The following is a 27,319-nucleotide window of genomic DNA, read 5'->3' as shown; positions in this document are numbered from 1 at the left end:
TGGCCTTAGGCATAAGTATTTGTAGTGGAGGTCTCTTTTGAAAATCCCTGAGCCTGCCACTTACTAGCCTTAGGCAGAGTCTTCAACCTGCTGCTTATTCCATTACCCTTATCTGGGTTTGTTTTTTTCAAAGTTCTTCAGAGACTCTGAAAGAATTACTTTATTTGCATTGTCTCTATGACAATACCTGTCTATATCATCTTTGCTTATAGTGTGAAAGGAATAGATGAAGAAATATATACAGGATCTGAACCCGCATTCATTGATTCATTGATTCATCCATCCACCCATCCATGAAAAAGTTGTAAAATATAATAATAGCAAGTATTAACATTTGTATGAAGCACACTATTAAGCATTATCTCATTTAAAATCGACACCAACACTATTAAAAAAAAAACATTTGCCAGCACTCTCTTGAGTAATTACCCTAGGTTTTTGCATTTGACTTTGGAAGTGGCACTGACTGTACTATTAACTTTGAAAAAAATACTACAAAAGATATATTTTGATATCTCACCATTAGATCCACACTAGGACAAATGCCCCTAGGATAACAATGTCATTGGTAACTAAAATAATGATAGTTGGACCCTGCTTGGTTGGTTTAGAGTTGTCCGTGCATCAAAAGGTCAAGGATTGGATTCCCAGTCAGGGCACATGCCAGGGTTGTGGACTTGACCCCAGATAGGGGCATGTAGCAGCCAATATCTCTCTCTCTCTCTCTCTCTCTCTCTCTCTCTCTCTCTCTCTCTCTCTCTCCCCATCCCTCTCCCTTCCTCTCTTTCTAAAAAATCAATAAAAACATTAAAAAATAATAGTAGTTGCTGAAACCGGTTTGGCTCAGTGGATGGAGCATTGGCCTGCGGACTGAGGGGTCCCGGGTTCGATTCTGGTCAAGGGCATGTACCTGGGTTGCAGGCACATCCAGAGTGGGGGATGTGCAGGAGGCAGCTGATCGGTGTTTCTCTCTCATCAATGTTTCTCACTCTCTATCTCTCTCCCTTCCTCTTTGTAAAAAATCAATAAAATATATTTTTAATAAATAAATAAATAAATAATAGTAGTTGCAAAAGGAAATAAGATTTATTGACTTCTTTCTGTCTTCTAAGTAATACACTAGCTTATTTATGTAAACTATCATGCTATATTTTCACAAAAGCCTTTATGAAACAATTATACTGCCATTTCACAGACAAGGAATCTGAGTTTCAGAGAGTTTAAGGAACATTCCCAACATCACACTATATTTAAAATTATAAATTAGGACATGCCCCGAACCAAGCTGATACTACTAGTTGTATGAAAATTTTGCTTTAAAATTAATACCTTTGATAGAAACTCTTTTTAAAAAAAAAACACTTTAGAGCAAGTCCATATACTTCTTTTATATAATGGTTGTTCTGGCAACAACCGGACTGGCACTGCCATACCGAATATCTTCCTTTCACTGACGAACATGGAATTTGGAGTCAAACTACCAGGATTCAAATCCCAGCTCTTTCTCTTATAAACTGTGTGGTGTTGGACAAGTTATTTCATCTCTTCATGACTCAGTGTCCTCAGCTGTAAAATGGGGAGTATATGTGCTCCTATCTCCTTGGATTGTTGGGAGGTTTTAATGAGGTAAAATATATAAAGTGCTTGTAAGAGTGCCCGGCAAATAGTAAGCTCTTTATAAATGTTACGATGGTAACATAATCCTTATCATCATCACTCCTCAAAGGACGCTATTACTCTCATAGGATGCATGAAGAGAAAGGTAACAAATATAAAATAATTCTTCAAAAAATTTGTATCTAGATATGAAAATCTTTTAATGTGAATGTGTCAATGTACTTTTTAGTAATGTATTATAAATGGCATAGTTACTATTGAGTTAATTATATGACTTTAGATATGGAATTGTAAGGTTATCCATTAATGTGTCCTATTAATTCTACAAGTTTTTGTGATATGGGAAGATTTATTGTATATTGTTCTTATGAATTTTAAAAAAACAGCATGATTTGGTTATACTGGCAAGTCTAGCATCTGTCCAAGATAATAGATCTGACCTTTAGTCTTATTTCAATCTTCTGCATCAGAATTAACTTCCTCACTTGGACTGCTTTACTTTTTAGTGCCTTGTGGAGGAATTTTAACTAAGCGCAAAGGGACAATTTTGTCTCCTGGTTACCCCGAGCCTTATGACAACAATCTGAATTGTGTATGGAAGATCACAGTGCCAGAGGGAGCTGGCATCCAAGTAAGGATATTTAAAAATGTCTTCTTCTCATTGTGTATTTGAAATTAATCTTTTCAGAGATGACAGGACATCCATTATTGCTAAAGGTATAGCCTTTTGACTGACATGGTTGAATTTAATAGAAAAGTACTTGTTATTAATTTTTTTCACCTACAAGTAACAGAAGGACAATGCAAAATGGCAAAAGCAATAAGAAAAATGTATTGCTCTACATAATATGTAACCTTGGGGTAAGGTGATTCAAGGTGTTTCTTTTTTTTTAATTTTAAAGGTTCCATTGTATCATTCTTGACCCAGGTGTTTTCCATGCTCTGCTCTGCCATCCTTAGCCTGTTGGGCTTCCTTTCTCATGGCCTTGAGATGGCTGGGACAGCACTGTCCAATGCCCAAAGTCAAACGTCTCTGTCTTATGTACGTTTACAGTGGTCAAGACAACTTTTCAAAAAACCTTCCAGCAGACTTTCCCCCCATACTACTGATCAAAAATGCAACCATATCCATTTCTAAGCCACGCACTGCGCAATAGCAAACGATTTACTATTTTTGGATTTACCTTTATAATATTTCACAAAATTCAAAAAATTACTTGACAGGTGCCAGGAGTAAAATAGATCAGAAAACCAATGAGAAAACATAAAACGCATATGTTCAGTCTTTTTATGGGTATTAAAGGTCAAAAGGTTGTAGATCTAACCTTATATTCCGATTAACTGTGCTACCACTTTATGGCCAATTTATAAAATTGGAGATAACCAATCAATCCTGTCTTATTAGCGGTAAAATTAACAAGGGTTTTAGGAAAAAAATAATTTAGGAACAGGGATTCTGACATGAGATAATACTTTTAGAATCTTCATAAAACATTTACTACATCATCTAACTCTGAAGATTAATCTAAAGCATCTTCTGTATTAACATCATCTTGTCCATTCCTATCTCATCCTAAAATAATAAAGACACTGGCATTTTCCTTCTAGCCCCTGCAATGTGGCTTCAGCACCCACTGCTCTAAGTGAGCCCCTTGCACAGTGATCACTGAGGACTCTCATTGAATCCCTTGTGTTGCTTCTCCTGTAGGTAACATTCTGTCCTGAAATTTTCCCCTCACTCTTAAAACACTTTTCTTAGTTTCCATGGTACCAGTGCTCGATTGGATTTGTTTGTTTGTTCGTTTTCTATATCTGTAGCTTCTGCTTGGTCATCTAGGAACAGGGCCTCCCCTTCCTCTTCAACTCCTCAAATGTGTGGGAGTTTCCATGGCCTTTGTTCATCTCACCTCACACCACTCTCTCTGCCACCTTGTCTCTGTCTGTGGCCCCTGCTGCCCTTATCTGCTGATGCCTAGGACTCAATCGAAATAGACAATCAGAAAACATTTTTTAAATTCAATGTGTTGGGGTGACATTGGTCAATGTGGTCATATAGGTGTCAGGTGTAGGTTTCTATGTTACAAGATCTGTATATTGTACCATGTGCCCCCAAAACATTTTTTTTAAATAAAGGACTGAATAAATGATGATTTCAAAACTTAAATATCTAACCTAAACCTTTGACCTAAGCTGTATGCTATACTAAGTGTGACAAAAGTAGGTTTACAGTTGTTCATATGGAAAATCCTATATAATAAAAGGCCAGACCATAAGTATAATGACCAGAAAGACCTCTCAACCAGTCGCTATGAGGTGGGAGGCCTGCGAGGGAAACCAGCTGGCTGGCAGCAGCTGTGGCTGGGTGGGTAGGGCCTGCAAAGGGAACTGGGTTGCTAGTGGCAGCAGCAGGCGGCCAGGAACTGGTGAGCAGGCAGAAAATGGCCCTGATCGCAGGCTAGGCCTAGGGACCCTATGTGCACACGATTTCGTGCACTGGGCCTCTAGTAATATGATAATTAATAAATAATAATACAAAAATAAACTCTGTTTTGTGTACTCACAACTGTAAACCTACTTTTGCCCCATCCAACTGTCCAACTGGAAATTTTCTGCTAAACTTCTTGCTGGCATCTCAAATTCATCCTGTTCAAAATTGACTTCATTATTTTTTTTATCAAAATTGGGGATTTTTTCCAGTGTGCTCTGTCTCAGAATGTGTCCTAAATCCATTCAGTTGCACAAGCCAGAAATCTTGAGGAGTTTTCTCTGTCCTCTACTCTTCACAGTAAACTGTCAGCCTGTCTTCTACAAATTAGAGTAAGTCTATTTCTTTCCATCCAGACTTTTACCCCTTAAGATTTGGTAGCCATCATCCCTGTCCCAGGTTCTTATTCTCTGTCAGTCTATTTCCATAAGACAAATAGAGTAACTTCTAAAACTATAAATCTAATACTATCACTTTCCTGCTTACAATGCCTGGATTTCCTGTCTTTTATATCGTTAACTCCTTGACACAGTTGATTACTTCTTTGTGCTTTGTGTCCATTCCTTTCCTATTCCATTGACACCATTTTAGTTCTTTATCAAAGCCTAGCTCTCTCTTGCCTCTGGGCCTTTGTGCATATTGCTCCCTCTGCCTGCTACACACTCTACAATCTCCTTTTACTTGGCTACTCTTAATCATTATTTGTGTGTCTCAACTAAGAAACAATTTCTTAGTTGAGAAACAGTTAAGACCTGCCATAAACTTAAGGCGAGGTTAAGTCCCCATGCCATATGTTCTCATGGATTCCTGTATTTTCATTGTCAAAGCATCTATCATGTTTTACTGCTATTACTTATTTGTAAGCTTGGGAGGGTAGTAATCAGATATGTTACAGCAGATAGCACAGTGCTATTTTGAAAATGAACCAGTGAATACCTATCAGTCAGCAAAGTTTGGGATTATTTTAAGGTGTTAACACTATATGATAAACTAATAAGAAATCTGCAGCCCTAGCAGTTTTGGCTCAGTGGGTAGAGCATCAGCCTGCAGACTGAAGGGTCCTGGGTTCCATTTCAATCAAGGGCACATGCCTCTGTTTGCAGGCTCCTCCCTGGCCCAGGCCCTTGTCAGGGCGTGTGCAGGAGGCAACCAATCGATGTGTTTCTCTCCGATATTTCTCTCTGTCTTTTCCTCTCTCTTCCATTCTCTCTAAAAATCAATGGAAAAATATCCTCTGGTGAGGATTAAAAGAAAAATAAAAGAAATCTGCAGAAAAAATATGTTATATATCGGTTGTTCTAGTCAAACACTATTCAAAATTGGACACACATAAATGACACTATAAAATGACAGAGAAAGCATTTAGTTTAATGATTGCATTTTGGAAAACAGTTTTAAATTTAGCAGAGCATTTATCAAACTTACAGAGTGTGAAGCATATTGAACTTATAATTTTAAATTCTCTAAAGGACTACCAAGCACTTTTTTCTAATTAACCTCTTATAAGTATGCTAATTTTAAATATACCACTAAGTCACAGGAAATTCTATAACAGTTGCATACATGCATACATATGTAATACATAACATATTTTAAAATTTCACTAACTTCATCTTAAAGCCACCTGGCTAGTACACCAAGTATGAAATAATGCTGCTTTTATTTTACTCTGTTGGGCTGAATTATATGTATGAATAAGGAATTTTATGAATTTCCAATAAATCCTATATGAGATGAAATGGGACAATCGTTTGTGGAAAGAAGAGTAGAAACATTTGACATGCTGAGCATCCTTTGGAAATAACCTCCACAAATAGATCAATTTTTTTATTAATATTGTTTGTGAAGTTTGGGGGGAAGAAGGATATTCATTTGTTTGCCTGTTCATTTTAGCAAAGTATATGGAAGGGAGAATTCTAAAAGGGTTATGAAGCAAGGAGCAATCTTTATGTAATGAGCCACAGAAAAAATATTGGTTACTTAATTGCCTCAATTTATAGAATGATCACCATTAATATAATATTTCACACAAAGTCAAATGGGATTTGAATATCTATATGAGGGATATCTGGCTTTAATAATTGCTAATTCATTACCTTAAAAAATTGTCCATGAAAAATAACTCCTAATGCAAAGTACCTCCAAACACTGAATCAGTTGCTCCAGTGATATCTTTTAAATATCTTTTTTTTAATATCTTTCACTTGACTCTTTGGTTTTTGTCATAGTTTGTGCTCATTCATTTTACTTGTGTCGTCTACACCCTTTATGATGCCAAATGACATTTATGATGTGCCCAGAATCCTAGTAGCAAATTGTATTAATCTTCTGTGGCTGCTGTAACAAATTACCATGAATTTGGTACCTTAAAATGATGTAAATGTATTCTCTCACTCACAGTGCTGGAGGCCACAAGCTCCAAGTCTATTTAAATGCGCTGAAACCATGGTGCTGAGAGTGGAGAGCCTTCTCCCCTATCCAGGCTACAGGGAATCCTTCCCTTGCCTTTTCCAACTTGCAGTGGCTGCCTGCATTCCTCCGTGTCTGGTTACATCCCTCCAAGTTCTGCCTCAATGCTCACTTTGCCTTCTCCTCTTCTGTCTGGGTCTAATCTCCCTTGGCATATTTCTTATTAGAAGAATCAGATCACATTCAGGGCTCACCTGCATCATCCAGGACAATCTCCCTCTCTCAGGATCCTTAGTTTAATCAAATGTGGAAGGACGTTTTTCTCTATAAGGCAATACTCACAAGCTCTGGGGATGTGGACTTGATGTCTTTGGGAGCATTATTTAGTCTGCTGTGCCCATGTATCTAGAACCAGAATTAAATGTATTTTCTTCCTCTCACCAAGGTAATAGGTTTTTCTGGAGATATCTACATTTTTGTTCTTACCACCGATCTGATCTCAATGAGTAAGGGAAAAAAAAGATAAATTACTCTTAAATTGTTTTTTGTTTTTTGTTTTTTTGTTTTTTCACTTCCTTCCCCTGTTCAAATCATACAGAATCTAATAACTTTCCCTATCTCAACACATGTGACAACTGGGTAACTCTTTCTACTATTCCTGCCTCCAGCCTACTTTAGTCTTTCGTTGCTTCTCACACAGGCTACCGCAATAGATATGAAAATTGTCTTTTCACCTTTATTTCCTTCACCCAGTGCAGTACTCCAAAGCCCAGTCTTGATTATGCTCCCTCTATTCCCTTCTAAAAGCCTTCGGTGGAATACACCCCTCTGTTGCATAATTATTTTGGTGAATATAAACTGAGCACTATCCCAAGCTAAAAGTAATTTGATTTTTACAACAAGTTATGAATCAGGTACCTTGATTAGAATGATTTATGTAAGTCATCTAAGGCATAGTGCATAACTACTCTTCCAGGGTGACATGCCAATAAAACCCTAGAGATGCTTGCAAAAGCTCCCGAGTAGAGGGAGCAGGAAGTTGCAAACTCAGGCATTCTAACTCTGAAGTCTCCTTTATTAATCCACCAAGCTCTACTCGAACTTTTCTCTATTTTTCCCAACTTTGCATGCATATTTCCTTTTATGTAAATTCCCTCTACTGTGGCTAAATTGGATTATTAATGGTTCACTAAATCCACCTCATGGCTTGACTTCTCTACATTTTTACTAACTGAACGAATTTTTTTTTTTTTTTTGGAGGGAAATCTCACAGTACATTTAGCTTACCTTAAATGTCAATTCCTGCAGGAATCCTGTTAAAGCTGAATGTGATTTTAGCTTTTCCGGAATTGAAGGGAAAGAAAACTCAGGTAGATTTGATCATAGATCAAGGAGGTGGTCATTGTGTTACAATCATGCGGCTTTAATTCTGGTCTTCTTCCTGTCCTGGAACATTGCCAGTGGGCATAATGCCTGTCACTCAGGCAGGGTATGTGCTGCCAGGTGGCACTCACCCCATGAAAGCAGACACTAGCATTCACTTGAATGGAAGAATGGTGAGGGACTATTTTGTGGATTAGACATTTTTAATGAATGTGATTGTTATAATTATTTGGTGAATGTGTTGTGCTCACAGCTATACATATTTTAGCTAAATAAAATAAATGAATTTTCATAGTTATTCCTTTCCCTGCTCCAAAACTGTAAAATATGTGATAACCAAAGAGAAAGATAAGATCCACAGTGGTGAGGGTCCTGTGGCTTCTTGCCAAGCTCAAGCTGTGCCAACTGAAGTGCAACAAACTAACACATGCTCTTTCTTTAAATAAAATTTAAGACACTGAGAGGATTATACTCCAGCATTTCCCTTATCGAACTTACGGACTTTCACAGTGATTTAGTTATTACCATTCCCTTCATAAAATAAAAGATGTACATAAATCAATTACAAAGTATCATTTCGGTCATGTATATTGAGACCTATTAATTATGTGCACAAGGGGTAATAATGTTAAAACTTTTGTGTAGGGTTAATTTTGTTTGATATATGGAAAGTTCATTTAAAACTTGAAGTATTTTCTAGAAGGGTACCGAACAAAATGAATCATCATTAAGCTGTTTAATTAACCTAATAAAATAATTTCATGGGGAATTTTTTTAAAATTAAAAAAGGCAAGAAATTGAACAAAGGTTATGCAAATAAAGGAAAATATAAGTATCCAGGATAATCCTAGGACAGTTTTGATTATAAGGTCCTACATACTTGTGGGCAACAAGTCTGGTTGTTTCCTCTTAGCTAAAGATAATGAGAAAACTCAATCAGTAACAAGAATCTATACTCCAAACATCGAGGTTAACCAATCATCTGAAACATGCATTGGGATCCTAGCACTGAGACTTTAGATTAACGCAAAGCTTTTAATAAAGTGAGCGCTCTGAGGTGGAGACAAACTCAGGGTCATATCCATAGTGACCACTGCCAGGTGCCCCGTAGGCCTTTCTGATGACAGAAGGCTCATGCGGGCCAGTGCCATAACGGTGTTCAGGTCTGTTCAATTTCTTTCATGAAGGGCCAAAGTGATGTGAGCCAGGCTTTGAGCTATTGTGTTAGAAATATGTATTCTTAACAGTAATTACTATTTCACAGGTACAAGTTGTCAGCTTCGCTACAGAACATAACTGGGACTCGCTGGACTTCTATGACGGGGGAGACAACAATGCTCCAAGACTTGGAAGTTACTCAGGTAAATGAGAGAGCGGAGCTTCCGCAAAGTACAGTTGTACTGAGTAATTTTACAGTCTCTCTCTGTTAAAAAAGTGTTTCCTGCAACTCTGACTCGGTGGTTTGAATCTGCTTTTTATAAACTCTATGCAATGAACTAAATCACAAAGTTAGAAGTTCAAAGGGCATTACAGGTAATGAAATAGAAATGGCTGTTTAAAACCTTACCATATTTTTTATTATAATGGTGTAAGTATTTTTGATGCTTTTATGTTAAAGGTAATATTTTCAGTTGTGCTTCAGCAATCATATGTGTGCTGTGCCCCTTACCCTTAAAAAAATGAGCAATAATAGTTAAGCATTAGACGTTTCCTGGTAATTATGGTATATGCACGTAGTAGAATGTTATACAGCCATTAAAATAATTATAGAGACTGTGTAACAACATGGTCAAAGCTACAATGCACTACTGAGTGGCAATAAAGAGAATATACAATTATTCCTATTGTGAATGAGATTATATAAAATTAATGTATACATATGTACTGACTAGACGGTTTTAAAACTTACTAAGATTTTTTTAAAAATTTATGCAATAATCTAACAGCTATTTTTTAGCATATGAGGAGAAGAGAAATTTTATTTTAATTTAAACTATATATATATTACATTAACTTTAATTATACTTTAACTAGTGGCCCGGCGCAAGAATTTGTGCACATTGAAAGGAAGTTAATTAGAAGGTGGCTGGCAGGGCGGGACTGGGCAAAACGGGCAGACCTGCCCTGGAGCCAACCTCCCGTGACCCCTCTCTGGCAGGCTGCCCCTGGGGTGGCGCAGTGGCTCAGAGGCATCTGTGGAGTGAACAGAGTCTCTCCAGCAGGTGGGGTCCCTCGGCTTGGTCTGCGGGGATCGGGTTACTGGCTCTGACATCCCCCAAGGGGTCCCGGAGTACGAGAGGGCACTCTGCAAAGTTGCTGTCATACAAGCTGTGGGACGCGGACGCAGGTGTGCAGTAAACCAGATTTGAGGACGATAGTACCCCAGCAACATCATAACCCATGGCCAAAGGTGGAATTGCGCAGCCCCGAGAGGAATCGGGCTCCCTCCTCTCTGGTTTCAGGGGTGCGTCACCCAAACCACCACTGCCAAGTCACTGCAGCTTGGCAGCTCCTGTGTTGATCATTTGCCCCCTGGTGGTCAGTGTGTGTCAGAGCGACTGGTCAGACGGATGGAGGAGGGACTTAGCATATTTATATATTTATATATATAGATTTTACTAGAAATAGAAATATAATCTTTTAACATACATTTCATATATACTGAAATAAGTTTGAATGGTTTCAAGTTTTTAATATATATATATATATATATATGTTTTGAAACATTTTTTTATTGGTCTTTAGAGGAGAAGAAAGGAGAGAAAGAAGCATCAATGTAAGAGCAAAACATCAATTGGCTGCCTCCTACCTGGGACTGAGCCCAAAACCCAGGCATATGCTCTAACCAGGAATCAAACCAGCAACCAATCAAATGGCGCCCAACCAACTGAGCCACACAGGCCAAAGATTTAATAGATTTTCAAATAGAGTATTGTAACCAGTTTTTTATCATCACCATTGAGGAAAGTAAAGAAGAAATATCTAGAATAGGAGTGTTTTGGTTTAGTCATAAAATATATTTTAGATATTTAGATAAGAATCTTTCCTGAAAACTTTTTTTGTAAAATTTGAGTATATATTTGTTTATAATAGATTAGGTATAATACATTCTTAATAATGAACACACAGATGAAGATGATAAAAAGTGGTCAATAACATGCTCATGATGACTGAGTCTTAGCTCTGTGTGAGGGTTGTCACACATTTCCTCATTTGGTCTTTCTAGCAGTCCTCATAGGTGACTGAAGCTTAGATAGATCAAGTTGCCCAAGGTTGTACAGACAATGTTAAGATGAGACTAGAGTCCAGCTGGTGTGACTTCAGAGCCGGGGACTAAAACTTAGATCATGAAAGGGATGAAAGGCAGGTTGAGGGACCTTTGAGTTTTTGTTAATATCTGTCTTCAGTGATTCGATTAGGACACTATGGACTGAGATCAAAAGCACTTATATGTTCTATAATGAATTCACTGTGATTTCTTTTATAGAAGAACTAGAGGCCTGGTGCACAAAATTTGTGCACTCGGGGGGAGGTTCCCTCAGCCCAGCCTGCTCCCTCTCGCAGTCCAGGAGCCCTCGGTGGATGTCCGATTGACAGCTTAGGGCTGCTTCCCCCAGGGGGTGCAGGCCTAAGTCGGCAGTTGGACATCCTTAACACTACCACAGAGACAGGAGAGGCTCCCACCACTGCCGCTGCACTTGACAGTTGTGAGCCTGGCTTCTGGCTGAGTGGTGCTCCCCCTGTGGGAACACACTGACCACCAGGGGACAGCTCCTGCATTGAGCATCTGCCCCCTGGTGGTCAGTGTGCATCATAGCGACTGGTCGTTCCACCATCAGGCTGAAACCGGCTCTGCAACATCCCCCCAGGGGTCCCAGATTGCGAGAGGGTGCAGGCCAGGCTGAGGGACCCCACTGGTGCACGATTAGGTCCAGGGAGGGACAAGGGAGGTTGGCCAGCCAGGGAGGGACCGCGAGAGGGCTCCAGGGCACATCCAGCCTATCTCTCTCAGTCCTGATCAACCAGACCCCAGCAGCAAATTAAATTACTGGTCGGAGCATCTGTACCCTGGTGGTCAGTGCATGTCATAGCAACTGGTCAACCATTTGATCCAGTGATCTCACTTCTAGGAATATATCCTAAGAAATCTGAAGCACCAGTCAGAAAGAGTGTATGCACCCCTCTGTTCATAGCAGCACAATTTACAATAGCTAAAATCATAGAGCTGAAACCGGTTTGGCTCAGTGGATAGAGCGTCGGCCTGCGGACTGAGGGGTCTCGGGTTCGATTCTGGTCAGGGGCATGTGCCTGGGTTGCGGGCATATCCCCAGTAGGAGATGTGCAGGAGGCAGCTGATTGATGTTTCTCTCTCATCGATGTTTCTAACTCTCTATCTCTCTCCCTTCCTCTCTGTAAAAAATCAATAAAATATATTTTAAAAAAAAAATCATAGAAACTGGTTGACCAGTTGACTGTCTGCCCTCTGGTGGACAGTGCACATCATAGTGAGCAGTTGAGGGGCCTTAGCATATCATTAGCATATTACACTTTGATTGGTTGAACATCTGACCAGACGACCAGACACTTAGCATTATTAGGCTTTTATTATATAGGATTAGGATCAGTGATAAAGGTCCACAGAGTTGTGCAAAGTAAGTGTACAATAACTAGTTACTTACAAAAAATATTTGTAACACTATCAACTGATACGTTTTTGAGCTTTATCTTAACACATTGTTTGCGGGTAGTTTTTATCGCGCGCTAACAGGTGGCGCGGGCCATTTTTGCTAATTTTTTGCGCAAATGGCAACGTTCAGTAAAATTACGATAACTTTAGTTTACATATTTATACGTTACCCGCATTCTACCGCTAGTCTATAAAAAACGTATTAATACGTGTCCCGTGCTCTACTACACTGGTAGAATGTACAAATACGTAAAACGTGTAAACACGTTTCCCGCATACAATGTGTTAAAACATACAATTGACACTTATATTTATGCTTGCCATTTGAAATTGCTTGAGTTATAATCTTGAGGATCTTTAACTATTTCTCAATGTTAAGTAGTCAAGAAATAATAAGCAGATATTTTATATTTTTACTCAATAATTGAATAAACTAGTTTATTTCCTTTAGAAGTTTAGAAGAACATCATCATGATGCATTTACTGAAAGACAAAACTAACACTAGCTCATATCTGGGAGTTTTGAATGCTAACTACCAGCTTTTGCTATCAGAGTGTAAGAAACATCAAACAGATGGCCAAGAGACATATGAAAAAACTACTCAAAGTCACTAATCATTAGAGAGATGCAAATTAAAATGGCCATGAGGTATCACCTTACACCTTTCAAAATGGCTAACATCAACAAATGACAAGTGCTGGTGAGGATGTGGAGAAAAAGGAACCCTAGTACGTGCATTCCTGGTGGGAATGCAGACTGGTACAACCGTTATGGAAAACAGTCTGGAGTTTCCTCAAAAAATTAAAAATGGACCTGCCATTTGATCCAGTGATCTCACTTCTAGGAATATATCCTAAGAAATCTGAAGCACCAGTCAGAAAGAATGTATGCACCCCTCTGTTCATAGCAGCACAATTTACAATAGCTAATATCTGGAAACAGCCCAAGTGCCCCTCAGTAGATGAGTGGATAAAAAAGCTATGTTACATCTATGGTACACCACAGAATACTATGCAGCTGTAAAAAAAAAAAAAAAAAAAAAAAAAAAAAAGGATCTCTTACCCTTTGAGATAGCATGGAGGGACCTGGAGAGTAATAGGCTAAGTGAAATAAGCCAGTCAGAGAAAGATAAGTATCACATGATGTCACTTATATGTGGGATCTAATAAGCAAAATAAACTGATGAACAAATAGACGTAGAAACATTGAAGCATGCAACAGACTGACATATTTCATAGGGGGGAGGTGTGAGAAGAGATTAACCAAAGATTTTATGTGCATATACTAGTATATACAGAACCCATCAACACAGACAAGTGTGGTGAAGGCCTGAGGGGTGGGCATGGAGTGTTGGGGATCAGTGGGGGGGCGGGGAGGGACATCTATAATACTTTCAATAATAAAGATTATTTTTTAAAAAAAGAAACATGGCCCTGGCTGGCTTGGCTCAGTGGATGGAGCATTGGTCTGCATACTGAAGAGTCCTGGGTTCTATTCCAGTCTGTGGCACATGCTTTGGTTATGCGCTCAGTCCCTGGTGGGGGACATGCAGGAGGCAGCCAACCAGTGATGCCCTGTTGTCATTGATATTTCTATCTCTCTCTTCCTCTTTCTTCCTCTCTGAAATAAATAAAAATATATTAAAAAAACATTCATTTTAGGTGACCATAACACTTAATACTCTGACTCTTCCCAGCTCTCATTGTTTCTATCTATTTTTAGGCAGTAATGTAAAATGATCTCAAAGGTCTGTCTCCTTGGAGATAGTCAGGAACAATAAAATGAAAGAGAAATATGGGAGAGATATTTTTATTAAAAATTCTGGAAAAACACTTAATGAATACATAATCTATATATATATATATGGCTAATATGCTAAGTGTCTGACCATCCAGGTAATGATGTCATGTAGCAACGCCCAGCTTCCTCTCCCTAGCGACTAGCCTCCTTGCAGCTTCTTCAGCCCAGGAACATGAGTTGCATTATACCCAGGTGGAAACACTTTACATTGTAACCAAATGTCTATGAAGCGTTTTCCAATGCCTCATCTCATTTGATCCTCCCAGAAGTCCTGGAGTAGGTGATAGGAGACTTGGTGGAATCCTATTTTCTTTTCATTAGCCCGAAAACAAAGATTTAGAAAGCTTAGGAACTTGACCCAACTGAAAAGAAGTAAGAAATGGTAGACCTTGAAAATGACTTCAGGTTTTCTCACTATCCAGAATATAGTCACTGCATCAGTTAAATATTGTATCCTTTGTTCTCCCTATGGGATCCTATATAATAAAAGCATGGTATGCAAATTGTCCCCTCAACCAGGAGTTCTTCCGGGAGTTTGACTGGGGGCAGGGCCTGCTGGGGGAAGGGAGGGAGGCCCTGGCTGGTGGCAGGTGGCAGGTGGCTAAGAGAAGGGAGGGAGTACCTGGCTGGCTAAGTTGATTCGTGCATACACAATACATACAAAGCTCTTGCTGGTGCCAATTGCACACGTGTGTTTTGATCTGTTGTTGTCGATCATGAATTTGGTTGAGACTTCTATTATAGAGAAAAGGCTAATAGCAATATTAAAATATTTCTTCTAATTAATTTCCTTTCTATGTGCATGAATTTGTGCACTGGGCCACTAGTGTAGTGATAAACTATTAGCCGATAAATACTTAGCTTACTTAGTACTATTATAGCATTTATGATGTGATTGGTGACCTGCTTTTCCAATTATCATTTCAGGAACAACAATACCTCATCTTTTGAATAGTACATCTAACAATCTATACCTAAATTTTCAATCAGACATCAGTGTTTCTGCTGCTGGCTTTCACCTTGAATACACAGGTAAGTATAATTTCAATTTATTCATCTTGCATAACTTAAACTTAAATTTGTTGAATGGTGACTTTCCATTCCTCCCTCCCCTCAACTCCTGGAACCAACATTCCACTCATTGTTCCTAAGAGTTCTCCTTTTTGATATTCTACATGTAAATGAGACCATACAATATTCGTCTTTTCTGTCTGATTTATTTCACTTAGCATGACACTCTAAATGTCCATCCATGTTGTTGCAAATGTCAGGATAGCCTTCTTGTCCATGGTTTTAATAATATTCCATTATATGTATATAACATATCTTCATTTCTTCATGTAGGTGGACACTTAAGGTGTTTCTATATCTTGGCTATTAATAATGCTGCAATTAATATAGATCTGATATCTCTTTGAGATCCTGATTTTAATCACTTTGGATCTATACCCAGAAGTAGTACCACTGGATCATGTGATACTTCTATTTTTAATATTTTGAGGGACCTTTATGGTGACTATAACAATTTACATACTCATCAGCAGAGCTTGAGGGTTTCCTTTTTGCCACACTGTCATCAATACTTTATATTTTTTTGCTTTAATAATAGTAATTCTAACAGGTTTGGGGTGACATCTCTTACTCTTGATTTACATTTGCTTGATGATTAGCGATGTTGAGCATCTTTTTATATACCTATTGGCCATTTGTGTTTTCTTTGGAAAAATGTCTTATAGATATTCTGCCCATTTTTTAAAAATTTACCTTTATTGTTGAATGTACTACATATGTATATCTCCCCCCTTTTTTCCCATTGACCTCCCTTCACCCCTCCCCCCTCCTCCCTCCCCCGGAGGCTTTCACTGCACTATTGTCTGTGTCCATGGGTTTTGAGTTGTATGAGTTCTTTATAAATTTTGGATATTAACTCCTATTTTTGTGTGTTTGGTTTCTGGTTTCTTCTGAGATTTTTATTTTTCTGTGCAAGCCCCTCTTCTGGTTTAGGAACAATCTGCTCTTTTTCAGTAAGGATCATCTCAATGCGGTGGGGAGAGCTCACGTATGGGTTAATCCACCCTTGAGCTCTATAAGTTCTATGCCACATCTTGGGAGTTTCGTTCACCTGGATGTGCTCAATGACCAGAGAATCTATATCTAACTCCTTAAGTTCAGCATTAATATGTATTTTTAAGTATGTGCCGTAAAAATTCACCACCGACCCTTTGTCCAGCCCCATTGTTTGGCCTGAGAACACCTACTAACTCCACCAGTGTAATGAAGGAATGGAACACTCTGCTTCTATAGTGACATCCTTCCGATACTTGGTGGCTTTTCAGATATGCATACCCATTATGGCCCAGGCAGTGTCACAAGCATTCTTAAAGTGCACAAGAAAATTTGAAGCTCTTGATTTGTATTATTTTGTAGGGTTTTCTGAGTAAGTGAATAGCAAACCATTTTCAGATGACATCTCAGTACACTTATGGGAAGAGAGAGTGGATATTAATTCCTTGTCAGATAGATACTTTGCAGATAATTTTTTCTGGTTACACAGGTTGCCTTTTGATTTTGTTGTTACTTGTGCTATGCAGGAGTTTTGTTGTATTGTCTTTGATGTAGTTCTACTTATTTTGCTCTTGTTGCTTGTGTTTTTGGTGTCATATTAAAAAAATAAAAACCAATGTCAAGGAGCTTTTTCCTATGTTATCTTCTAGAACTTTCCTATATCAGGTCTTATATTTAAGTTTTTAATCCATTTCCAATTAATTTTTTAAAGTGGTGTAAGATAGGGGCCCAATTTTATTCTTCCGCATATGATTATCCATTTTCCCCACACCATTTATTGGAGAGACTATCTTTTCACCATTGAGTATTCTTTATTCCCTCTTCAAATGTAATTGATTGTATATGAGACAGTTTATTTCTGAGCTATTTGTTGTTTGGTCTAGGTGCCCATTTTTATGCTGGTACCAGTATTGATTATTATAGCCTTTCTAATATGGTTTGAAATCAGAAAGAATGATGCTTTCAATTTTTCTTTGTTTGGTTGTTATTCAGTATTGCTATTCAGTATTTGGGTTCTTTTGTGGTTCTAATTGAATTTTAAGATTTTTTTTTTGTATTTATGTGAAATATGTCATTGGAATTTTGATAGGGTTTGCATTGAATTTATAGGTAGCTTTAGGTAGTATGGACATTTTAACAATATTAATCATCCTAATCCATGAATACAGAATATCTTTTCATTTATTTGTGTTTCTATATTTTATTTTATTAGACTGTTATAATTTTCAGTGTGCAGATCTTTTAACTTCATGCTTAAATTTGTTCAATTATTTTATTGTTTTTATGTTATTGTAAATGGAATTTTCTTTCTTTTTTAAATATTTTTCATTTTAGTGTATAGCAATGCAACTAATTTATGTATGTTGATTTTATATCCTGCAACTTTATTAAATGTGTTTATTAGTCATATGTATTTTTTTGGGTGGAGTCTTTAGGATTTTTTTGCATATAAGATAATATTATCTGCCAACAGGCAATTTTACTTTGACTTTTTGGTTTGTATGTTTTTTTTATTTATTGTAATTATATGTTTTAGGAATTTGTCTTTTTTCTAGATTATTCATTTTTCTAGTGTTTAATTATTCATAGTAGTCTCTTGTGATCCTTTTTATTTCTGTAGTATCAGTTGCAATGTCTCCTCTTTTACTACAGTATTTTCAAATTCTAAAAAAGGAACTGAATCCTGTAGAAAATTTAAATCTGAAATGGGAGTAAGTGCCTTTTCTTGTTGGCATAGAAAAAATATATTTAATCTCTCAACTTCCAACTAAACTTTTAAATACAAAAAAAGACTTACGCATCCAAGTTAAATACATATATGGGTTTGTATTTTGTTCCATAAAATGATCACAAGTCTAATTGGGTGATTGTTGGGTAATTTTGAGCTTACTGTCTCCCTCTGCCATTAGCACAGGATCACGTTCATTTAGGATATCGTTTTGTCTCTTGCACTGAGCTCAGTCCTTGAATCTTATTAGTGTTCAAAACATATTTGTTGACTGAATAATGAGTGAGTGATACATCTAGAAATGTAAGATAACAGATATATAATATTGGAATATATCATTGCCATCAGTATGCCTACACTGATGTTGGTGTTCATAAAGGTATTTAGCACCTTTGTCTGTGTATATTTTATAATTCTGTTGGCTTCTGCTTCCTGAAGGTAGTAACTATTATTTTCTCAGCATCACTTTATCTATCACTAAAACATCATTACCTCTATGAAATTCTGATAGAAAAGAAACTCGCTATAGGGAAAGACAGAGGCTACACTGATAGGCATGTTCTAAATTAATTTTTGACAATATTTTGAGTTTTATATTGAAGTTCACTTTTCAGCTACTGCTAATCTCAGATACAATAAATGCATCATTGAATTGTTAATAGATTATAAATAAAAGATTTATTCTTCATTCAGCCAATGATTTTTTTTGAAATACCTACTACATGTCAGCTACTATGCTCAACATGGGAAAAGCAAAGATAAATATGTCACAGTATCTTTCTTTATGAGATTATAGCATAGAATAGACAGAGAGATAAAGCAATAATACAGTGCTCTGAATACAGGAATAGAGATATTTATGGTAGAGTGTAAAAAAGCGATAGTAATCAATTCCATTTATGAAGTTCAGGAAATATTTCAAATAGTAGGTGACAAATTTGGCTGAGTCTTAACAAACAGGTAGGAGTTTTACAATTAGACAGCAGTAGATATTTTCAGCATGAATACTTCAGGCTCAGACAGTGCTATGATATATGGCATATTAGGAGAATTGCAACTAGTTCAGCAGGGCTGAACTAAGGTTTGGGGCAGCACAAGGAACTAATGCTTCTAAAGGTATGATGACTCCTGAAAGTTATAGGATGCCATAATCAGAAATTTAACTTTATTGTAGATGTCATAATATGAAAATAGCAAATGTTTCAATATATATTCATAATATAGATCATTAAGTAATCATAATCATAAAGAAATTATAGCAAGTTTTTTATGTCCTTTATACATGACTTTAGCATTTATAAAATATTTTCTAAAATTCCAAAAAGTCCTTTTTTGTATAAAATAGATAATATAAGAGCATTACAATTTAATAGGATAAGTTATCCCATGATCTTTAACATTTTTCAAACTTATTTTTGGTTGGAAACTCAACGATATTCAATGAAAGATATTGAGCCATATCATTATCAACAAATAGTAGATACAAATATATAAAGAATTTAGAGTTTGACTGCTCTTCTTAAGGGAAAGCAATGATTACCGGATTTAAATCTCACAATTTTTAAAAACATATTTTTAGTTATTTCAGAGAGTAGGGGAGAGGGAGAGAGATAGAAACATCAGTGATGAGAGAATCATTGATCAGCTGCCTCCTTCACAGCCCCTACTGAGGACTGAGCCCACAACCCGGGTATGTGACCTATCCGGGAATCAAGTTTGACCTTGTGGATCATTAGTCCATGATCAACCACTGAGCCACAGGCCCAGCAAGCCTCACAACATTCTATCTTGAAAGCTTAAATCTTTTGGTTGAAAAGTCATAATGTAAGTATTAGAAAACTTTAATCATGATCTTGGATTGAAGAAGTAAAGTTGAGTACCTATGACAAGAAAAGTCTGATTAAAATGGTAGAGGGATTGGATTAGGAATGAGACAAACCTCTGTCTAACCAAGTTGAAACATATTATGTAAAATGTGGGATTTTTTTTATTTTTAATTATTCATCCAACTATGTCAAAACTAATTATTTCTATAAAATGAACAGTCAAAGAATGCTAATATTTTCTAAAGTACTTATCTGATTTGAACTCAATTATGTGGGAAAGGATTCACCACTGCTAATGCATAAGCATAAGAACAAATGATATGTCAATGTATTTTATACACAGTTGCTTTAAATAAGGCTGATAACTCTCCTAATGGTCTAAAGGCTACTCGCAGAGAACGGCATTTAATATTTTAGCTTTCAATTCATATAATCAAGTAAATCTTTTCAAAATCATGCTTTGTATTCAAACTGATCCCCAGATACTTCCTAAGAACTATTAGATATATGGACTCTCCACTCAAGAGAAAAGCAAAGAAACAAACAACTAAGCACCGTGTGTAGATGACAGGACAATATAAACTGTAGTTTTCAAAAACCAGAAGGGGGAATATTATCAGAAGATGGGAAGATGATCACCATTTTAAAAAACATTGTGTTGAGGAGCCTAAACTAAGACAACAAAATATTTGCTGAATGTTTTCTTTTAATTGGAACAAAATTCTAAATAACTTCCTTTAGCAAAGTAAATGTAATTTTTAAAATACCAGCATTACAAAAATCCTATAGAGTTATATTAAAACGTTATTTTTTTAATCAAATCATAACTTAAAGAAGTGAAAATATTCCCCAGGTATAAAAAGACCTTCCTTTTTGGGGAAATTAAATAAATGCCTTACTAAATAGTCACACTTAATGATGTTGTCACCTAAAAATGCTCCAGTTGCATGTGCTTTTTTAAAAAAACAGAGTGAATTTAATTAAAATGGGAATTATAAATTAAAAAATGAAGGTATACGGAGAAATAGATGAGAAATAGAGTTACAGAGGATGGAAAAAGTGGAGCTAGTACAATGATGGCAAACCTATGACACGTATGTCAGGTGACAGGCGAACTCATTTTTTTGGTTGATTATTCTTTGTTAAATGGCATTTAAATATACAAACTAAATATCAAAAATATAAGTCTTTGTTTTACTATGGTTGCAAATATCAAAAAATTTCTATATGTGACACGGCACCAGAGTTAAGTTAGGGTTTTTCAAAATGCTGACACGCCAAGCTCAAAAGGTTTGCCATCACTGAGCTAGTAGGAAGGACAGAGGGATGGAGAAAGAGAAGAGAAAAAGAGAAAATGATAGTGGACAGTAGTGAAATCAGTGACAGAGGCTGCCTAATGTTCTTTTAATTAGTTTAAAGGTTTTTGGAATATCCTTCGTGTTTTCAAATCTATTGTCTAATTAACATTGACATTAACATAGTAATTGCAAAATATTAAGTGAAAGGGAAGGTGGTGGGGGAAGATTTGAAATACAGCTTTACAAATTAAAATAACTAATAACTTCTGCTCTAGTCTTTAAGGACAAATTTATGAAACAAGCTAGAGCAGCATTTTTGGCTGCTTTGCTAATAACAGATTGAAAAGCTGTTACAATGCATTTGGTGGAACAAATGCTGTGCAGAGCAGTTCTGATTTGGGTGCAGCGTCCAGCACGACACGCTAAAGGCTGTCTAGTCACTGTGCCCACTGAGAACACTACTTCAGGGAGCTCCGGAGAACGCACCCAGCAATCCATCTGGCTTGTGGAAAGGGCACCTTAATTTCTGTCATGTTTCAAAATAGTAATTTCCCTTAGTGGAGAAACATCAATTTTGTGTTAATGCAAGAATCTGTTCACTGGTGGAGACTGGTTATAATAACTAGACATAAAAATAAAAATTTTAAAGAACTTCTTTATATAATCAGAAGCCTGCAGAATTACAGTCTGAAAAGTAAGAATGCAATAACCTCTACAAGAGAAAATTGTACTTTTTAATGAATATAAAAGCACTAAAAGAAAAAAAAAAACTATGTTTTTTTGCTAAGTAAATGTGGAAAAATAATTATGTGTGTTCTAAACAAGATAGTTATATTAACTTTTCTCCATTGAGAAGACACCTATTTCACTGCACATCTTTGGTGTTTCATTTGTGACCGTCTCTGAGATAAAAGTTCTGTCCGCTGGGTAATATAAGGAAGGAATCACAACAGGCCAACAGTGGTCTCATAATCACACTATGAATACCAGCAACAGATGCAAAAGACATTAAGGTTTGCTAAAAAAGGACAGATTTTTTAATTTTTTTAAAACAAGAAAGTAAACTCTTTCTATATTCCTAAAGGAGTATTTTAAATGGTAAAGGTTTCAGGAAGCATGACATGTTCTTCTCTTTTGGCAAAGGGAAAATTGGCTGAAATTCTTCCAGCGAGTGTTTTCCCCATCTGATATTTCTATTCACTCATGAAGTTTTCGGGAAGGTGGGGAAGGGGAAACAAAAAACTAGATTATTTGATGGCATGGGTACTATATAGATATGCCATGCTTTTTATTTACTTAAAAAGTAAATGCTGACAAATATCAGTCTATAGTGTTCTTTTTTCTCTTTGAATTTGAGATTATAACACTTTATTTTTTTTTTTAATATATTTTATTGATTTTTCACAGAGAGGAAGGGAGAGAGATAGAAAGTTAGAAACATCGATGAGAGAGAAACATCGATCAGCTGCCTCCTGCACATCTCCCACTGGGGATGTGCCCGCAACCCAGGTACATGCCCTTGACCGGAATCGAACCTGGGACCTTTCAGTCCGCAGGCCGACGCTCTATCCACTGAGCCAAACCGGTTTCGGCAATGATTATAACACTTTAACTTGGGAATGCCTGACTACTGCTATAACTATTATTATTGTTATTATTATTACTAGAGGCCCAGTGCACAAAAATTTTTGCACTTGGGGGGAGGTCCCTCAGCCCAACCTGTGCCCTCTCGCAGTCTGGGACCCCTCGGGGGATGACCACCTGCTGGCTTAGGCCCGCTCCCTGGGAGATAGGGCCCAAGCTGGCAGTCAGACATCCCTCTGGCAGCCCAGGAGCCCTCAGGGGATGTCCACTTGCCCACGGGGAGCAGGCCTAAGCTTCAGTAGGACATCCTTAGCAATGCTGAGGAGGCAGGAGAGGCTTCCACCACCACCGCTGTACTGGCAGCTGTCAGCCTGGCTTGTGGCTGCACAGAGCTTCCCCTGTGGGCGTACACTGACCACCAGGGGGAAGCTCCTGCATTGAGCGTCTGCCCCCTGATGGTCAGTGTGTGTCATAGTGACCAGTCATTCCCAGTCGTTCTGCTGTTACGGTCAGTTTGCATATTACCCTTTTATTATATAGGATAGAGGCCTGGTGCATGGGTGGGGGCTGCTGGTTTGCCCTGAAGGGTGTCCCGGATCAGGGTGGGGGTCCCACTAGGGTGCCTGGCCAGCCTGGGTGAGGGGCTGCTCGAAGACTGGGTTTCCCCTGGCAACCCATGTTCCCAGCCACTCCTTGAGCAGAGGCCACGGCAGCTGGAAGCAGGTATCTGGGATTTATTTATCTTCTATAATTGAAACTTTTTAGCCTTGAGCGGAGCTCAGGACCAGCCAGGGAAGGCAGGAAGCTTGACTTCCTCCATTGCTGGGGCAACCTAAGCCTCCTGCTCGCTCCAGCTCCATGACCGCTGCCATCTTTGTAATGGAATAATGGTTAATTTGCATATTACTCTTTTATTAGATAGGATCATACAAATCTGATGTTCCTTCTGGACAGTCTATTCTTCACATGCCTTGGTCTCATTAATATTTCTAGAGTTCCATTTTGATCATTAAATATAATTGTTTTCTATTACCTAGTAAACTTTTCTATTACCTAGAAAGGCAATACTTCATTTCCTCCCTTAATGTTACATTTCAATATTGCTTCCCAAATATAAGAACAAACCCAGTTGTTTATCCATTAAATATTCATTGAATACCTACTAAATGCTAACTATATTTGCGAGGTGTCAGTACTACAAACTTGCATAAGGTCTAGTCCTAAAAACCTTCAGACTTAATTATGAATAAGAACATGGGAACAAATAATTGCAAAATTACAGTGTAAACACTGTAAGTACTGTTTATTTAAGTCAGAACTTCTCAGATAATTGTGGATTATAGGCATCTTGAAGATGACTAGGCCTGGTTGGGTAGCAAAGTTAGTTAGAGCATCATCCCAATACACAAAGGTTACAGGATCAATCTCGGTTCAGGGCACATACAAGAATCAACCAATAAATGCATAAATAAATAAGTGGAATATCTATAAATCAATTAACAGGGGTTGTTTTTTGGTTTTGAAATTATAAAATGTACATGTTTTAAAAGGGGAAACTACCTGTACTAATGGTGTTTGTAAAATTTAGGGTTGCTCAAAGATCTCAGGACATAGTCTCTGAGGAAGTCAAAGGCAAATGTTAACCTCACCAGACTACACAGGTCCATTTGCCTGTGAGCATTAAAACCCAATCAAATGCAAACAGGAGTTTGCAAGCAAGAAAGTAAACATTTATTTTTAAGGAAATAGCGCCATGCCCAGAGTCATAGGTGAGCTTTTGCTCAAATGCGTGGCTCCCATGGCTTCCTGGGAATGAGTTAGGTTTGTGGGCTCTACTGATTGGTTGGGGCCAGAGTAGGATCTTTGTGTCAGGTCCTGATTCAGCCATGGCATTGTTCTGTCTGGTTCATGAGGGGTGTGGTTCCTAGGGTCATTCTGTTTTCATTGGCCTGGGGATGAAACACAACTGTAATCAACAGACCTGAGGCTTTGTTTATAAGACAGTTGGATACTAACCAGAGTCCAGTGTCCTAAGGGTTTACTGATTAAGGAGAGAGTGGACTGCATGGGCAGAAAGGAGAAGGGGTCCTGTTAAAAAAAAACAGTTTCTAAGTGGTTACATTACCATAATGAGCACATTTTTCTCTCCTCCCACACTGAGAGCACTCCTGATATCTGCCTCTAATAAGTTTGTTAAATCCTGGGAAATTTCAGGTAGTCTAGAAAACATAATTTTACTCCATGCAATAGTTGGAGGGTCTGAATACCCCAAAGCACAAAACTAGTCATAAAATAGTAAACATCCAGAAATGTACCATTTAACTCTAGCTTATAAATAACAAAAGATTCAATTCAGTGCAATAGTTACTTTACTGCTCCCCATCCTTAAGCAATATGCTTAAGTGATAATGCATTAGGTCTTAATGAGTTTATTTTTATAATCACTAAAAATGGTTTCCTCCCTTGGGCTAATTAGATAATTATCTGAGAAAAATAGTGATTTTAAAATTAATTATATTTTTCTTAAACTACTTATTTTGTTCTAACTAGTTTATACAAATCATCACATAAAATACTAATTATAGAAACACCTCCTGTCCAAATTAAATTATTTGTCATTTCTAATTTCACTTGCCACTAACTAAAAATTTACATACAAATAAGTATAATTGAGCTTTATAAATGCATTTCATTCATTAACCCTGTGAGGACATTACAATTGTATTATAGTTTCCTCATTTCTGTTAATCAAAATTTATTTCATGATCATCTCATTGACTTTTCACCTCTTTATGCTATTAAGTTAGAGATGGTTTTAGTCTAACTTTCTGAATTCTGGAAACACAGTAGAGCAGTGTTACAGAATAGAAAGACTTTATGCACCCGGTGCTGGCAGAGGCAAGCACTGGAAACAAGAATTGCAGAGGAAAAATATTGGCGATTTTATTATTATTATTATTATTATTGTTGTTATTATTATTATTTTATTTTCTATACTACATGGTGCTGACATAAGCTACCAAAAACTTTTTTTCTCCCTTAAAGATACGTTATGGATTTTTAGAGTTAGAGGCAGGGAGGAGAGAGAGAAAGAAGCAGAAAAAGATAGGTCTCTGAGAGAGAGGGAAAGAGAAAGAGAGAGAGTGAGAGTGAGAGAAAGAGAGAGCAAAAGAAAGAGAAAGATTTTTTTCTAGAACTAGGATTTAAAACTAAATATAATAAAAGTAATAAGGACCCTTGGCTTCACCAAAATGCGCACAGAGGTTATGTTCCTAATAACTCTGAATTTTCCCTCCATTACTAAACAGAAGGAAAATGCAATTTCCTACATTAGTTAAGGTTCTATGACTGTTTACAGTCTATATCCTGCTTCCCTTTATCAGCTTTATTTCTTGCCACCTTTCCCCAAATTCTACATGTGTTTGTGGGAAAAAACACTTCTCTTGTCCATAAAAGAAGGAAAAATCACTCAAAACTCCACACCATTTTGTTTGTAAGTACATCACATGTACCTTCTCCCTTATTGTCATAAATTGGTGAAATACATCATTTTTTAGTGCTCACTTAGGTTATTTCCTATGAAATTATTATTGAAATGAAGGACAACCTTCATTTATTGTTATTATTCCACTACTCTGTAATCATGTTTTAAACTAACCCCGTCTGTGGTTCCAAGAAGAGTTCCTTTGCAGTGGTTCTCAACCTTCCTCATGCAGCGACCCTTTAATACAGTTCCTCATGTTGTGGTGACCCCCAATTTCATTGTTACAAATTGAACTTAATTAAAGCATAGTGATTAATCACAAAAACGATATGTATTTATATATGTGTTTTCCGATGGTCTTCGGCGACCCCTGTGAAAGTGTCGTTCAACCCCCAAAGGGGTCGCGACCCACAGGTTGAGAACCACTGCTAGAGCATGGTTAAATTGCTAATCTATCTTAACACTCCCAGCATCTAACATGATGCAGAGTATACAATAGATGCTCAGTAAATGCTTATTTAATCAATGAATGAATGGAACCTGCATGTCAGATTCCATTGAACATTTTGTCTTTTAATTTGGCATTATTTTGTAGGCTAGAATTTCTTAAGTAGTATCTATTACTGAATATCCAATTAGTTATGCATGGTAATGCTAAGTTAAATGTCAGAGAAGTTAAACAGAGGTAAAGTGAGTAAGAAAGTGTTGAAGATCAAGCTAAGTATGAGCAAAGCCTGCCCATGTTCCTAAATCACTGCTCCCAGTTCAGATTATTAAGTGTCAGAATTGTTCCTTCTAAAAAAACGTATCCACAGTCAAGTTACATGTTACAAAATATGTATTTGTTTAGTAGATGGACTAAGTAATTCCAAGGTACTTTTACCAGAAATAAGTCTGCATGCTTACTATTGCGGTTTTCTTCATTCTCAAATTAGACTAGTTCTTATTGAAT

General features: G+C 37.2%; 1 protein-coding gene across 2 annotated transcripts in view; it reads left to right on the top strand.

The window, feature by feature from the left end:
* CSMD3 (CUB and Sushi multiple domains 3) overlaps nt 1-27,319 on the top strand; it is an 879,736-nt gene that overhangs the window by 738,426 nt on the left and 113,991 nt on the right. For both annotated transcript variants that reach the window (XM_081111575.1, XM_081111574.1), the window contains 3 exons: nt 2,124-2,248; nt 9,159-9,255; nt 15,310-15,414. In XM_081111575.1, the coding sequence (XP_080967701.1) occupies nt 2,124-2,248; nt 9,159-9,255; nt 15,310-15,414 (327 nt within the window). The remainder of the gene's footprint in view (nt 1-2,123; nt 2,249-9,158; nt 9,256-15,309; nt 15,415-27,319) is intronic.

This window comes from Myotis nattereri, assembly GCF_964212035.1.
Source record: "Myotis nattereri genome assembly, chromosome: 17".
Taxonomy (NCBI): domain Eukaryota; kingdom Metazoa; phylum Chordata; class Mammalia; order Chiroptera; family Vespertilionidae; genus Myotis; species Myotis nattereri.
This window is presented reverse-complemented; position numbering and strand designations above follow the sequence as displayed.